Source organism: Geotrypetes seraphini, chromosome 8 (assembly GCF_902459505.1).
Source record: "Geotrypetes seraphini chromosome 8, aGeoSer1.1, whole genome shotgun sequence".
Taxonomy (NCBI): Eukaryota; Metazoa; Chordata; class Amphibia; order Gymnophiona; family Dermophiidae; genus Geotrypetes; species Geotrypetes seraphini.
The window spans coordinates 86,194,407-86,210,641 of record NC_047091.1 but is presented as its reverse complement, the minus strand read 5'-3'; the positions used below and the strand labels follow the sequence as shown (position 1 = coordinate 86,210,641).

At 48.0% G+C, this 16,235-nt stretch overlaps 2 protein-coding genes across 2 annotated transcripts; one reads left to right on the top strand and one right to left on the bottom strand.

The window, feature by feature from the left end:
• The first annotated feature begins 9,574 nt into the window (after positions 1-9,574).
• Positions 9,575-10,082, top strand: LOC117364931 (histone H3). The gene has a single exon (XM_033954678.1). The coding sequence runs from the start codon at positions 9,620-9,622 to the stop codon at positions 10,028-10,030; it is 411 nt and encodes a 136-aa protein (XP_033810569.1). The 5' UTR covers positions 9,575-9,619; the 3' UTR covers positions 10,031-10,082.
• A 345-nt stretch (positions 10,083-10,427) lies between these two features.
• Positions 10,428-11,181, bottom strand: LOC117364924 (histone H1.01-like). The gene has a single exon (XM_033954670.1). It carries the CDS (start codon positions 11,109-11,111, stop codon positions 10,497-10,499), a length of 615 nt encoding a protein of 204 aa, XP_033810561.1. The 5' UTR covers positions 11,112-11,181; the 3' UTR covers positions 10,428-10,496.
• Positions 11,182-16,235: the final 5,054 nt, after the last annotated feature.

Below are 16,235 nucleotides of genomic sequence, written 5' to 3'. Positions count from 1 at the left end.
TCTCTGCAGTGACAAAGAGGATCCCTGGAAAACACCAGAAATATCCTAGTGCCAAAACTGGGATGGGCATGCATATATCCGAACCGCTGCTAAGAAAAAGAAAAGAAAAACACATTTTAATTTTGCAACATCCTAATTTCAGCTAAAACAATAGGAAGGAATTTTTTTCCAAATCACAAATGTGCCAGCTGTGGCTTTCCAGATTTTATCTTTAATAGTCCTATTCATGCGTTCGACAATACCGGAACTCTGTGGGTGATATGGGAGATGAAATTTCCACTCAATGCGGAATGCGATAGCTAAATCTTTGCATACTCTGGCAGTGAAAGCAGGACCATTATCTGAGTTGATGTGTGTGGGACATCTCCACCTAGGGATGATTTCGCGAAGTAAAATGTTCACCATAGTCTGAGCAGTTTCATTTGTAGTGGGAAAAAACTTCAGGTTATCGGGAGAACATGTCAACAATAACAAGGGCAGCTGGTATACAGGGTTTCCCCTCTTTGCACCAAAGTCCGTCCGAAGGGCGGCTTTGGGCACCGGCCAGATGGGCAATGATTAAGCCAGTGACCAGGGTCTCCGCAATTAAAACATCCAGTACTTCTAGATGGATTATTACCATCTCAATCGGAGACAGGGGCCCGCTCGCTACGAAACCCGTGACCCCCTCTTCTGCGAGGAGCGGACAGGCGCGGTCCCCAGGTAGGTAGCTGGCCCTAATAATGCAGGATTTCCCGAGGCTTAGAGATCTCAAAGCGTAGGAGAGTGTTGCGTAGTGTTTAGCGCTACAGCCTAAGGAACCTGAGGCTTGGGGGTTCAAACCCCGCACTGCTCCTTTTTTCAATCTGAAATTATGCACGAGAACTAGTGGGCCATTCTGAAATCATTTGTTTGACCAGAATCTGCAAAGGAGAACGGAGGTTAGAAAGGAAAGTCTGAAGTAGGGAATCCATATTTGCATGGGCACTAAGTCCTGCCTCTTGGGTCCAGGTTTCATTAAACCTCTTCCACACCTATCAAGCTCTGTCTGCAATCCTAATCGAATCACATTGGATTCCTGTTACTCATCGCATTACCTTTAAAATCCTACTTTTAGTTTTTAAAACACTGTCTTTCAACGAACCCCAATTCATTAATAACTATTTACTCCCCATAGTATATCACTTTCTTTAAGATCCATTAATCAAAAACTCTTAACAATTCCATCACTGAAAGTTATCGGAACTCATCATCATGATATCTTCTCTGTAATGGCCCCACAATTATGGAACACCTTACCTCAGCATTTAAGAGAAGAAAATGACCTAAACCATTTTAAAGGCAATCTGAAGAGCTTCCTTTTTAAAGACGCCTTTAATTTATTTATTCCCTATTCCTATTGTTTTCACCATTCATGTCTTTTTTTGTGCTTTATTAATACAATTGTAGTTCTGCCCTTTTTTCCTTATGTATCTGTTAGTTTGTATGTCAATATGTCAAACTCATGTAATTTACTATAAATAAGCATATGTGTACACCTTTTGTTTTTTATTTGTAAATCGCTTAGCAAATTAAATTAAGCTATTCAATAAGTTAAAAATAAACTTGAAACTTGAATCTCATAAATTTCCATATTTTTCTTGCTCTATCTGTAAAACTAATTCTGGCCCCTGTATTAATTAAAGTTAATTTATCCTGACCCTCTTTAAGACACATTGGCACCATGCATACTAATATCTTTTCTGTGACGGCCCCTATCGTCTGGAACTCAGCAACAAACTATATAAGAGAAAGTTCACCACTTGATAAATTTAAAACTAGCTTGAAGGCCTTTCTTTTTAAAGACGCATTTGAAGTATAATAGTCCTTTTAAGGACTGTAATGGGACTTTGCTCCTTGCTTTTCTTATTCATTTTAATCTTTTCTACAAAGTGCTAGATTATTTATTTATTTATTTAATTTTTTTTTTGTTGTTGTTTCCTCCCTTTTGTTTTGATCCTTCTCTCTTTCTTTTTCATTATAATTAGTTTTGTTTTTTAAATATATGCCTTTCTGACTGTCTGTTTTAATAATTACACAAATGTATTTTCTATCCTTTTTCATTTTGTTTCGGTAAGTTCCCCAAACAAACCTGAAACCTACTTACAGGGAGCTCTTCTACGTTTAAAAGTTTTAGAAACCATATTCGTTCTGTCCACTGAATATACATTAACATTTTATAACATTTCCAATATTCTTTTATTATTCTTAAAAACTTATTTCAGACAATTTATCTATGTATCAACAAGCTGCTGAAAAGTTCTCAGCCGGCCTACAAACAGTGCTGAAAACTAGTCAGCCTGCTTGTCACTACAACAAAGGAGAAGGAGGGGCTGTCCTCCTCCTCTTCCCGCCAAAGACTGCCACAGAATCAGAATCAGATCTCCGACTCCAACTCAACCACTTCACCCATACCACACATCCACAACCTGGTTCACTCACATTCAATTCATATTAAGCCCTACAGGGTTCACCACTTTCACCTACCCTATTCAACATTTACATATCCTCTCTAGGACACCCACTGCAAAAACCAAACCTGATCTATTACATATATGCAGATGACATCTCCATCCTAATCCCAGTGAATAGCATAACAAATGAAACCTCAAAATACATTACTCATGTAATGACCGAAATAGAACATTGGACAAGCAACTTCAAACTGAAACTTAACACAGAAAAAAACAAAAATCTTCCTTGCAAGCCCAACGGATAAAATTGCCAATTCAACGCTACATATAAAAGACCATGATTACCCAATTACCAACACAATAAAAATATTGGGAGTCACATTGGACACACACACCTCACTATGATTGAAAACACGAATATTGTGGCAACAAAATGTTTCACGATGCTATGGAGATTAAAGACCATCAAAAAATACTTTGACCCACTTTCGTTTAGATTACTAGTGCAATCACTAGTGCTTTCTACCCTGGACTATTGTAATATTGTTTATTTGGGTATCATTCAGAACTTAGCTGTCCGCTTGATATATGGATTAAAAAAGAATTACCATGTCACCCCCCACCACAAACCACTGCACTGGCTGTCAGTCGAGGCAAGAATATTATTCAAGTTCTCCTGCATATGTTTCAAGCTAGTTTGGGGACTAGCACCTACGTACCTGCAAACACACTTGTATTCTACAACCCAATAAGACAAACCAGAAACAGCTATCTTTTTGCATACCCAAGCATAACCAATTGTAAATACAAAACCTTTCTGGACAGAACTTTCATGCACCAAGCAAACAAAAAACAACATTGGCTAGACAGTCACATTAATAAAGCCGAACTGACCTACAATGCCTTTTAGAAAACTCATAAAAACTACCCTATTTGACAGATACATCACCTAAACAGAACCTCACCAAGCACTCTTTCTTTTCACAATGCTCTCTGAAATCCTAATTCATGCTGTTTCTGAATCTCTAAACAAACTGTACATTGTAATTTTTTCCCTTTTTTTTCAGGAAAGCTGTGATTTTTCTTTACAGGTCAGCTCCGAAATTCTTAGCAAACATTATATTTTGTAATTTTGATTCCTAATAGTCTCTGTACTCTGTACTCCCTCCACATATTGTAAATCGCTGAATGTTCAGCTCTCTTAAATGTAAACCGCCTAGAAGTCGCAAGATTGTGGCGGTATAGAAGAATAAAGTTATTACCATTATTATTATTATTACTGAAGCGAACAAAGTCTCATCTGTCTAGGAGGTGGAGAATCCTAAGTGCCTTTATGACCCATTAGAAAAACAATATCACAATGTAGGAATTTTTTCAATAAAAAAACAATATAACAATGCAGAAATTTTCGCTTACCTTACCTTATAAGCGAGGTACATTAATAATATACAATATAATCTTATACTCTATAAAATCTTATCTAAGCGATAGAAGAGAAAAGCGCATGCAAAGAATGGCACAGATGACAGAATGCGCAGACGTTCTCCACAATAGAGACTTTCCAAAAGTCTTCACTTAATTTCATTCTTCCCGAAAGAATGGCAGCTGCTTATTTTCGCGGCGGGAATTTACCGAAAACTCCACATTAATATTTGTCCTTGCCAAAAGGACAGTATTGCGGCGGGTTTACCAAAAACCCTACAATTTAAATAAAGGGTTGGAACATGATGCCAATACCTGTGAGTATTAAAGAACAGAATTCAAAATTCAGAAATACTCACAAAATATTGGTAATGTCAAGTCCATCCCGGACGAGCCCCCAAATTGAAACAAACAAGATCCGTTTCTTGGTCCCGAAATCGTCCTGCAAAACATTCTGTCATCTATTTCAGACGTCTGGAGGCAATTCCCCTTAGAAAGAAAGATACACGGACAGAGTTCTAAAGGGATAGCCTGTTTTTTTTATTAGTCTGCATTCATTATATATCTTCAGTGGTATTAGCAGATGACGTAAGTACAGACCATATCTAGTGACAGGATACATAGGCTTCAAAGAAGTAATCAAAAAGGAGCAGGATATGTACTTCATTGTTTAAAGCTAAAAGGTGTAAAAAGCTTCCTTTATCTATCTCAACCGGTACATAGTAGTGGGGGGTCGAGCCTTCATTGTCTGAGAGTTAACTTCGTTAACATAAATTAAATGACCTCTTCCCAAACCATTAAGAGAGTAAACACCCAACATTCTACATTTAATTACTTCCAGCATGGACAGAGACAGAAAACTTATCCATTAAAATGTGTCCTTTCATAGACAGAGACAGAAAACCTATCCTTTCCTTTAAAAGGGGAAAGGAACCAAGCCGTCAGATGTAAAGACTGAAGATTTAGATGCAACAGCGAACCCCGACTCTGAGACAGCAGAGAGGGAAAAACAGGCAGAAGCAGAGGCTCCCTGACACTGAGTTGAAGGAGCAGGGAGAACCAGTGCTGACGAGGCCAACGAGGCGCAATGAGAATCATAGTGGCTCCGGACGACTTGAGATGAACCAACGTCCTCAAGATCAGAGGGAAAGGAGGAAACGCATAAAGGAACCTCCCTCCCCAGTCGAGAAGAAAGGCATCGGCCTCGAGACGGTCCGGGGAGTACATCCGAGAACAATAGAGTGGCAGTTTGTGAGTCTCTGGGGAGGCAAACAGATCCACCTGAGGAGTCCCCCAGCGGTCGAAGACCTCATGCAGAACTCGGGAGTTTAGCGACCACTCGTGCGGCTGGAGAAGACGACTGAGTTTGTCGGCCAGACAATTCTTCTCTCCCTGATTGTAAACCGCACGCAGGAAGATGTTCTGGGAGACCGCCCATTCCCAAAGGCGCAGGGCTTCCTGGCACAGGGACCAAGAGCCCGTTCTCCCTTGTTTGTTCACATAATACATGGCCACCTGGTTGTCCGTCTGCACGAGGACTACCTAATCGTGTAGCAGGTGGCAGAATGCTCGAGCAGCCAGAAAAATGGCACGAAGCTCCAACACATTGATGTGACAAAGACGGTCCTCCGCTGACCATAGACCTTGAGTCTGCAGACCGTCGAGATGAGCCCCCCATGTGTACTCCGAAGAGTCCGTGGTCAGGACCTTACAATGCGGAGGGACGAGAAAGAGCAAACCCCCGGAAAGATTGGAAGAGTTGGTCCACCAACGGAGCGAGCGTCTCAAGGACGGAGTCACTGTTATAGGGGAGGAGACTGGGTCCCGAGCCTGACGCCACTGGGAGGCCAAGGTCCACTGAGGAAGCCTCAGGTGCAAACGGGCGAACGGAGTGACATGGACCGTCGACGCCATGTGGCCTAGCAGAACCATCAGGCGCTGTGCCGAAACTGAGGGCAGCAGCGAAACCTGGCGACTCAATCGAAGCAGGGCCTCCAACCGTGGCGGGGGGAGGAACGAACAGAGGCGAACCGTGTCCAGCACGGCCCCGATAAACTGAAGGGATTGAGCCGGGCACAACTGAGACTTGGGGAAGTTCACTTCGAATCCCAGACGTTGAAGGAAGGTGATAGTCTGTCGGGTCGCTGAAATAACCCCTTCCTTGGAGGACGCCTTGATCAGCCAATCGTCCAGGTAGGGAAAGACCTGCAGCCCCCGAGATCTCAGGGCTGCCGCGACCACCACCATACACTTCGTGAAGACTCGAGGGGACGAAGCCAGCCCAAAGGGGAGGACCCGATACTGGAGATGCAACCCCCCCACCTGAAACCTGAGGAACTTGCGGAAGGCGGGATGCACCGGAACATGAGTATATGTCTCCTTCAGGTCCAGGGAGCACATCCAGTCCCCCGACTCTAACAGAGGGTACAGGACTGGAAGGAACAACATACAGAACTTCTCCCAGACAAGGAACTTGTTGAGCCTCCGGAGGTCCAGAATGGGGCGCAAGTCCCCTGTCTTCTTCGGGACCAAAAAGTAACTGGAGTAAAACCCCCGTCCCCTTTGGTTCGGGGGCACGGGCTCCACCGCCCGAAGGCTCAAAAAGGACCTGGCTTCCGACAGGAGAAGAGGAAGCTGGTCTCGACAGCCCAGAGAAGCCCCCGGCGGATGATCTGGCGGCGTGGCTAAGAAGTTTAGCGAGTAACCCTCGGAGATGATCCGGAGCACCCAAGCGTCCGACGTGATCCCGGCCCAGGCTGGAAGAAAGGCCTGTAATCGGCCCCCGATGGGAAGGGGGTCCTTCGACAGAGCGGAGGGGGCCCGCCCCCATCCGCGCATCACGTCAAAAAGACGGAGCCGGTTTAGACGCCCCTTGCGCCTGAGGCTTTGGTTGGGATGCTCTGCCCTGTGGAGGGGGACGCCGGGGCGGAGGCCTCGAGAAAGCCGGCGTCGATTTCTGCGGGTACCGCCACGGAGGAGGTCTAAACGGCTTCTGTGGCGGGGCCCGGGGTTTAGGACGGACCAATGAGGCGATAGAGCGCTCATGTTCAGACAAGCGTTTGGTCGCCGCCTCCAAGGACTCATCGAACAACTCTGAGCCAACACATGGAAGATTGGCCAGATGTTCTTGCAAGTTCGGGTCCATATCCAGGGTACGGAGCCATGCGAGGTGGCGCATCGCCACCGCAAAGGCGGATACACGAGAGGCCAACTCAAACACGTCGTAAACTGCATGAAAAAGGTAGAGACGCAGCTGAGACAAATTGGCCATAAAGGTACCAAAATCCCCCTTATGGGAATCTGGCATGACCCCATAATACCGGGGCAACGCCTTCACCATCTGCCTTAAATAGGATGAGAAGGTGAATGCGTAATTAAGGACCCTGGCAGCCATCATTGAATTGGAATAGAGGCGACGACCAAACTTGTCCAGGGTCCATCCCTCCCGCCCGGGGGGGACCGCAGCAGAGACCCTAGAAGGCTGGGACTTCTTCAACGCCGACTCCACCAGTAACGACTGGTGGGACAGCTGTGCTTTATTGAAGCCCTTGCAAGGGACTGTGCGGTACTTAAACTCCATCTTCGATGGAACCGCTGTGACTGTAAGAGGGGAGTCCAAGTTCCTCAGGAAGGTCTGGTGGAGAGCCTTATTGAGAGGGAGCCGAGGAGTCTCTCTGGGGGGAGAGGGCAAATCCTGCTCCTCCAAAAATTCCTTCGTGTATTGAGAACCTGACCCCAGATCAAGGTCCAAAGCCCTCCCCATATCAAGCACAAATCTAGAAAAGGAGGAGTGCTTTGAAGGCGGAGAGGGAGATCGAGAAGCCCGCGTCGCCAAGAAGGAAGGAGAAGCCTCACGGGAGTAACGAGGTTCCTTACCCGTGCCAGACCCCGAACCCCAAGAAGCCACACCGAGCGACCTCGACGGGGTCGGGGACCGCCCATGCCCCGAGGAACCCCTGCGGGAAGTCCCCGGGATATGGGGCACCGAGGCACGCCCCTTCCGTCTCGGCGAAGAGTCCCTCGAACACTCAACCTCAGAGGAACGGAAAAGCCTCGGATTATCGAGGAGGAGCTCGGAGACCCGCAGGGTCTCCGCCCCGGTCGTCGAGGAGCGACCGCGTCGTCGAGGAGAGGCCCGTTGACGTTTGGGCTTCCTCGACCGACGCTTCGCCCGAGGCCGACCCGAGGGCGAGGAGCCCCGGGAGGATCTCGACGAGGACGAAGAGGAAGAGATCCTCCGAACCCTCCGCACCATGTCCCGAGGCCGCACGCTCCGCTCAGGCTGGTCAACCGAGGTCGAGGGCAAGGTCGGGGCCGAGGCCACAGCCCCCCCGGGGGCAGAAGTCGAGGGTACCGAGACCGAGGCAGCCGAAGCCGGGGCAGACGAGGCCGAAGTTGGCTGGAGGTGCGCGAGGGCACCGGACAGCTCCGAGGCAATGAGCGTACGGAGTAAGTCCTGAAAGACGGGAACCCCCATCATAGCTGGCAGATCCTGGGCAGGCGGGTGTTCCCTCGAGGGCGACCTCGGTCTCGAGTATTCCCGCGGGGCACCCGACTTCGACGCTCTGGGCGGGGCCGAGGACGACCCACCCGCCCCCGTCGATGAGCCCAAGGATGGCTTCTTCGAGACTGGAACAGAAGAAGGAAGTGAGGACTTACCCTTCGTCGACTTCGGGGTCGAGGACACAGGCTTCGACGAAGCGGGCTCTCAGGGCAAGGTCGAGGGAGTCGAGGCCGAGGTCAAGGCCGGGGCCGAAGCCTAGGCTGACGTCGAGGCCTTCCCCGCCGCGGGGTCCACAGCAAAGAGCTCCGCCATACGAGAGCGACGGCGGCGGAGAGCCCTCAGCTGAAAAGTAGAGCACCGAGTGCAGGAGTCGGTCGGGTGCTCAGGACCTAGACAAAGTAAGCACCACCGGTGGGGATCGGTGATCGAAAGGAGCCGATCGCACCGGGTGCACTTTTTAAAGCCCGTCAAGGGACGGGACATGGACACAAAAAACGGCCGGGAACGAACGAGGTCCCGCGGCCGCGGCTACCGGGAGCCCCTGGAGCCGAACGGAAAATCTTTTTTTTCTTTGACGAAAACTGATACACAAACAAATAAAAAAACAAATTAAGCACAGTGACCGAGAAAGAAACACTCAGCCGCGGTGTCAGAAGGCAAAAACGAAGAGAGCACAAATTCCACAGGGCTTCTGGCTCCGCGGAAAAAACTGAACTGAGGACCACGAGGTGGGGATGCGCCCTCTAGTGGGCAAGAAGGCATGCACATGCGTGGTGCAGCATAGCACACTTGAAACTTCAATCAGGTTTGCTTGAAAAGCTGTCCGCCCTGGGGCTCCGTAGATGAAGTCACCCCATGTGAGAATATCATGCCTGCTTGTCCTGGGATAATAAAAGCTCCCTCTCCCAATAACACCTTAGCAAAAACGATTTGCAAGGGTCTCTTGTCTCCACGCCTGGTTTGGGAAACAATTTTTTATCTGACCAATCACTGCACAGGGCGGGCTGTTCAAACTTTCCAACCGGGAAGTGGGGCCAGCATACTCCCCCAGCCCAATCCCCGATCTGCAAATAGAACCCCACCAAACACATTCGACCAATCCCGGCACAGGGCGGGCTTTTCATACTTGTAACGGTTCTCAGTTTCTCAGGAGCCAATCAGCAGACAAGCTCAGCCTATAAAAGTGCCTAGTTGTGACGCCGCATTCTATAGTCTTTCATTTTTTGTGGCTAAGAGGAAAGGAAGAAGGTGTGTGTTCGGTATGGCACGTACGAAGCAGACCGCCCGTAAGTCCACCGGAGGCAAAGCTCCTCGCAAGCAGCTAGCGACCAAGGCTGCCCGCAAAAGCGCCCCAGCCACAGGGGGTGTGAAGAAACCTCATCGCTACCGACCGGGCACTGTAGCGCTTAGAGAAATCCGCCGCTATCAGAAGTCCACCGAGCTGCTTATTCGCAAGCTGCCCTTCCAACGCCTGGTGCGAGAGATCGCGCAAGATTTCAAGACCGACTTGCGCTTCCAGAGCTCGGCTGTCATGGCCCTGCAGGAGGCTAGCGAGGCTTATCTGGTGGGGCTCTTCGAGGACACCAATCTCTGCGCTATCCACGCCAAGAGAGTCACCATCATGCCCAAAGATATCCAACTGGCCCGCCGCATTCGTGGGGAGAGGGCTTAGAAAGCGCCCTTGGTCAACAGGCATTTAACCCAAAGGCTCTTTTAAGAGCCACCAACTTCCCACCTGAAAGGGGCTTTTTTTTGTGTATAAAAAGCTACATTTCTAGTGTAGACAGCATTCAGTGCTAGACACCTACTGCAAAAGGTTTACTCTAAACGGATTCTAATAAAACAATAAACTAAAAATGTCCTACTGTTCTTATATGATTTGTTGTTTTCACGCATGGCTACTGGCCTGGAGCAAAGGGATGCCTTGCCCCAACGTAGTGGCCACTGGGTTAATCCCGGTCTCCTTGCAAACGAGACGGGCTGAATAAGGGGTGTGTGTGTGGGTGGAGGATAACAAAACACGTTGTTGGAAATTATTTAGGAACATAAAAGATTATGGCGCTCTTTCATTGATCTGTGAGGTGGCTCTGAAAAGAGCCTTTGGGTTTAATAAGCGTCGCCGGTTGTCGAGCAGAGCTTCACTTTTTCTTTGCGGCTTTTGCTGCCTTGGGCTTGGCAGCCTTGGCCGGGCTTTTCTTCACCTTCGCTTTCACCGCTTTGGCTTTAGCCGGGCTCTTCGCCGCTTTCTTGGCTTTAACCGCTTTGGCCTTTTTGGGGCTCTTGGCTGCTTTCTTGGTGGCGGTTGCCGACGGCTTCTTGGCCCTCTTCGGACTCTTTTTCACTCCGGCCCCTGCCGCCTTTTTCGCTTTCTTCACTGCCGCTTTCTTGCTTTTCGGAGGGCTCTTCTTCTTCGCCTCCGGCTGCTTCTTGTTCAGCTTGAAAGAGCCCGAAGCTCCGCTGCCCTTAGTCTGCAGCAGGCTGCCTTTACTCACCAGACTCTTGACGGCTAGCTTCACGCGACTGTTGTTCCTCTCTACATCGTAGCCGGCTGCCGCCAGAGCCTTCTTCAGGCCAGCCAAGGACACGCCGTTGCGCTCCTTTGAAGCCGAGACCGCCTGCACGATCAGCTCGGAGACGCTGGGGCCCGATGCCTTGCGCGCTTTCGCCGCTCCCGCCGGCTTCTTCGCCTTCTTCTTGGCCGCGCCTGGAGCAGGAGGCGGCGCAGCTGCTGCTGCTGGAGCGGTTTCGGCCATGCTCTGCTGTGTCGCACTCGCACCAAAGCCAAAAATTAAACCGATGAAGTTGCTTCTCGGCCCCAGCCGCTCCCACTATTTATAGCAGATGCTGCCCACTGATTGGCTGCGGGCTCAGCGCCTGCCTGCTTCAGACAAAGGCTCCTCTCGCCCTTGTGTTTCTGAAGCCCTCTCAATTAACTTTTTATACTCAAATAACATTCGTTTGCACAATTATTCTCGTTCGGATCAGTAAAGAAGAGTTCATAGTCTGCCCTAAACGCGGTGTTTGCTTCTCATGCATATTAATAAAGTCCAAAAGAAACGTTCCTTTGCTTCTTTCGGTCTTTCCCACCTTCCGAAGAGGCGCAACTGTTTTTTATTTGTGAAAATAATATCGCTGTCAGGATCTACATGGGCAGAAATTCCCTGGAACAGTTTTTAAGGAGGTGTAAAACTGCTTTGCTCACAAAATCAGCCTTTCCTCTTGGAAAATACTGACCGAGAACCCAAATCTAAGGGGAAAGAAATAACACACACCATTCTGCACTGTCCTAAGAATCTACCACAGTTAGTCTATTCTCTTATACAATAAAAATAAAATCTTTGGATTATAATTGATAGTCTCGTTAATATATTAAAGCTGAGGTATGAAAGAGGTTTAACAAAGAACAGTTTGGCAATCAGTTAATTAGGAGTTTGATACTAGCATACCTGTCTATTTTGTATTGGAGAGTCCCTGACAAGTGGTGTGGTAAGGGGAGGTTCATCCTGGGCGATGTCTTGTTGAAGACGCAAATACCCACGCATAGGAAGTGACATCAGAGGAAGAGATGATGTTGGCGCGACAGCAGCTTGGAGGTTGCTGCTCGTGCCAGGAATGTTACAGAGGTATAGGGGAAGGAGCATGTGGAGGAGGGTCGCCGCTGCTCTGAGCACCTCTCACCTTTGCTCAGAGCCGGATTAAAGAATAGACCCAGTACGCACGGGCCTATGGCCCGAAATGGTCAGGGGGGCCTGCCAGTCCCATGCTTTAGGGCCTCACCCTTGCTGGATTCGCTGTAAGCAGCAGCAGCATCGTCATCTAACCGGCACCCCTAACCTGATCCGGCCCCCCTCGTATCTCTCCCTCCTTCCCATCGCGAGACTCTAAACAGCACCAGCACTCTAAGCAGGCTGCTTGGTGGCTTTTTCCTGCCAGTGATTCCTTCTGGTGCGTCACTGTACATTTGTGTGCCTAGGGGCTCTCAAATAATTAATCCTGCCCTGCCTTCGCTATGTCACTGTCCCTGAGTTTATTCTTCTAAATGCTGGTTGTGCCTACTCCTACTCTACTTCTTTTCTTTTTCCTTAAAGTACCAAAGGTCATGAAAGGAGGAAAAAGAGGAGATGTGGCTTGATGGGAAATGATGCCTGAGTTCAAGTTCTTCTTTTTTTATTTTTTGACAAATAACTTGGGGGCATATTTTTACTAAGCTGTATTAAGCACTAAAAAGCATGCTTACAGAAGGATAAAAACCAATAAAATAGGGCAAGCTCAGAAAACACACGGTAGTTTTATATTTGTGGCCTATCCACATGCTAAAGAATAGAAAATTGCTTTTGGCTTTAGGGGAGGATATTAGGTGTAAACAGTTCTTGTTTTGTTTTGTTTTTTTATTTGGCACTGTTTATTGAAAAACTAAAATCAAAATACAACAAAACACAGCCAGTCAATGTGATGCCAAGATACACAGGAGTACAGTAGTTCTTCAGTGCCCCTTGCATAGATCAAACAATAAGTGGTCCCCCTCCTCTCACCCAAACCTCAAACTGCAGGAAGTTCCCTCCCCAGTGGTCAAATCTATCCCATATTCCAGTAAATACCCCCATTTTATGGTTTTTCAAGCAGTGATAAACTACAGTGCTTTCCAAGTATTCAGTTTTGAAGCAAAATAGAACAGACTGGGGAGTGCGTTTGCTTCCATACCGCAGCAATAGTCAATAGTAATTTACTAAATGTCTCTTCCTCCACCTAAAAGTCTGCAGGAAATAGGTGTAAAAACACCAAAGTGGGCAAACAGTCAACCTATCTGTTCAATATGGAAGAGAGAAGATCTAAAATATGTATCCAAAATACGCTCCCAATAGCCATTCACACATCAAAATAACACACACACAGGTATTCCTTAAGCTCAACAATCAAACACTCTTACGGCTAAAGCACTCAAGCAAATCCACCCAATTTCCAGAGTCACTCAAAGTCATCCATACCATTTCTCCCCTCAAAACATACCACAACACCAAGAAGAGAAAAAACAAACTTGAAACCACCTCTTACCGCTCTCCCTCATTGCTATAAAAAATGGAGCAATGCAATGTTCTGTGTCCAGAAACAGGAATCACAATGCATGGGTAACAGCACACCCAGGGAAGGTCAGCTCTTTCTCAACCATTGCTGGGGCTACTCCCTTCTCCAGCCCCGGATGATCTCCCACTTTGCTGCCAATGGAATCCGGCCAATCGTTGCTGTACTGTAGGAGCACCCTTCGAAGTGCTCGGCTCATCCACGATCTCGATACCCTTCTTCAGCAGCAAAACCTTGGGCTCAGATAGAGAGGATAATCTCATAATGGACTCCGTTTATAGTGATCAGTATCCTGAGATTAAAGGTCCATCTATAGCAGATGTTAGCTTTGGAGCGAGCTCAGGTCACTGCTCTGAAAGAGTGACGCTTCTGCAAAGTGCTGAATGCCAAGTCCTGGTAAAGCTCCACTCGACATTCCTGTCAGGTGTCATTCCCCAGCTCTCTAGCACAACACAAAATGCACACTTTTAAGGTGAAACTCTGGAGACACACTACTATGTCTCTAGGGTGGTGAGGGTTGCGGGAACCCAAGAAGCGATGGACCCGCTCAATGCCATGCTCGAGGTCTTCCATATCCTAGAGGAAATGACACAGGCCAGTGACCACCTCTCTGGCATCTCCAAAATAGCTAGTATCAGGCACCTTTCACATCCGGAAGTTATTCCTTCTAGCTCTGTTTTCCAAATCCTCCATTTTAGTGACCAATTCAGACAGTTCAGCCCACACATTAAGAACATAAGAATTCCCATTGCTGGGTCAGACCATTGGAACATCCTGCCCAGCAGTCCTCTCACGCTGTGGCCCTGAGGTCAAAGACCAGTGCTCTAAATGAGTCCAGCCTCACCTGTGTACGTTCCAGTTTAGCAGGAGCTTGTCCAACTTTATCTTGAAAGCCTGGAGGGTGTTTTCCCCTTTAACAGACTCCGGAAGAGCGTTCCAGTTTTCCACCACTCTCTGGGTGAAGAAGAATTTGCTTACATTTGTATGGAATCTATCCCCTTTCAACTTTAGAGAGTGCCCTCTCGTTCTCCCTACCTTGGAGAGGGTGAACAGTCTGTCTTCATCTACTAAATCTATTCCCTTCAGTATTTTGAACTTTTCAATCAAGTCTCATCTCAGTCTACTCTTTTCAAGGGAGAAGACGCCCAGCTTAGAAACATAGAAATAGACAGCAGATAAGGGCCACGGCCCATCTAGTCTGCCCACCGCAATGACCCTCCCCCACCTAACTCAGTGAATAGATCCCACGTGTCTATCCCTTTTGGCTTTAAAATCAGGCACGCTGCTGGCCTCAGTGACCTGAAGTCGAAGATTATTCCAGCGGTCAACCACTCTTTCAGTGAAAAAGAATTTCCTGGTGTCACTGTGCAGTTTCCCTCCCCTGATTTTCCACGGGTGCCCCCTAGTTGCCGTGGGACCCTTGAGAAGGAAGATATCTTCTTCCACTTCGATGCGGCCTGTGAGATACTTGAACGTCTCGATCATGTCTCTCCTCTCTCTGCGTTCCTCGAGTGAGTAGAGCTGTAATTTATCCAGCCTTTCCTCGTACGGGAGATCCTTGAGACCCGTGATCATCCGGGTGGCCATTCTCTGGACCGACTCTAGTCTCAGCACATCCTTTCGGTAATGCGGCCTCCAGAATTGCACACAGTACTCCAGGTGTGGTCTCACCATGGATCTATACAATGGCATAATGAGTTCAGGCTTACGGCTGACGAAACTCCTGCGTATGCAACCTATGATTTGCCTTGCTTTGGAGGAAGCTTGCTCCACTTGATTGGCAGCCTTCATGTCCTCACTGATGATCACCCCTAGGTCACGTTCTGCTTCAGTTCTTGTTAGGATCTCGCCATTTAGGGTGTAAGTCTTGCATGGATTTTGGCTGCCCAGGTGCATGACTTTGCATTTTTTGGCATTGAAGCTGAGTTACCAGGACCTAGACCAGCGCTCCAGTAGTAGTAGGTCGTGCATTATGTTGTCGGGCATTGAATTTTTGTCTGTTGTACTCTTGGCCACTACATTGCTTAGTTTGGCGTCATCAGCGAATAATATTATTTTACCTCGGAGCTCTTCTGCCAAGTCTCTTATGTAGATGTTGAACAGGATCGGGCCCAGGACGGAGCCCTGTGGCACTCCACTGATCACCTCCGTCGTTTTGGAGGGGGTGCCATTCACCACTACCCTCTGAAGCCTACCCTCAAGCCAGTTCCCAATCCATTTCGTCAACGTGTCGCCCAATCCTATAGAACTCATCTTGTTCAGCAACCTGCGATGTAGTACGCTATCGAATGCTTTGCTGAAGTCCAGGTATACGATGTCCAGGGACTCCCCAACATCCAGCTTTCTCGTCACCCAGTCAAAGAAGCCGATCAGGTTGGATTGGCAGGATCTCCCCTTAGTAAATCCATGTTGACGGGGATCCCGTAGATTCTCCTCGTTCATGATCGTATCCAATTGGCGTTTGATTAGAGTTTCCATTAGTTTGCTCACTATTGATGTGAGACTCACTGGTCTGTAGTTTGCTGTCTCCATCTTGGAGCCTTTCTTATGAAGTGGAATGACGTTAGCCATTTTTCAGTCCAACGGGACGTTACCTGTACTAAGGGAGAGATTGAAGAGCGCGGATAGCGGTTCCGCCAAAACATCACACAACTCCCTGAGCACCCTGGGGTGTAGGTTGTCAGGCCCCATTGCCTTGTTAACCTTGAGCTTTGACAGCTCGCAGTAGACACTGCTGGGCGTAAACTCGAAATTACTAAACGGATCAGCTGAGTCAACCCTTGTCTGCAGCTGAGGAC

Excerpts from the sequence above, each read along its gene's own strand:
- LOC117364924 (XM_033954670.1), bottom strand. The coding sequence starts at position 11,111 with ATGGCCGAAACCGCTCCAGCAGCAGCAGCTGCGCCGCCTCCTGCTCCA.
- LOC117364931 (XM_033954678.1), top strand. The coding sequence starts at position 9,620 with ATGGCACGTACGAAGCAGACCGCCCGTAAGTCCACCGGAGGCAAAGCT.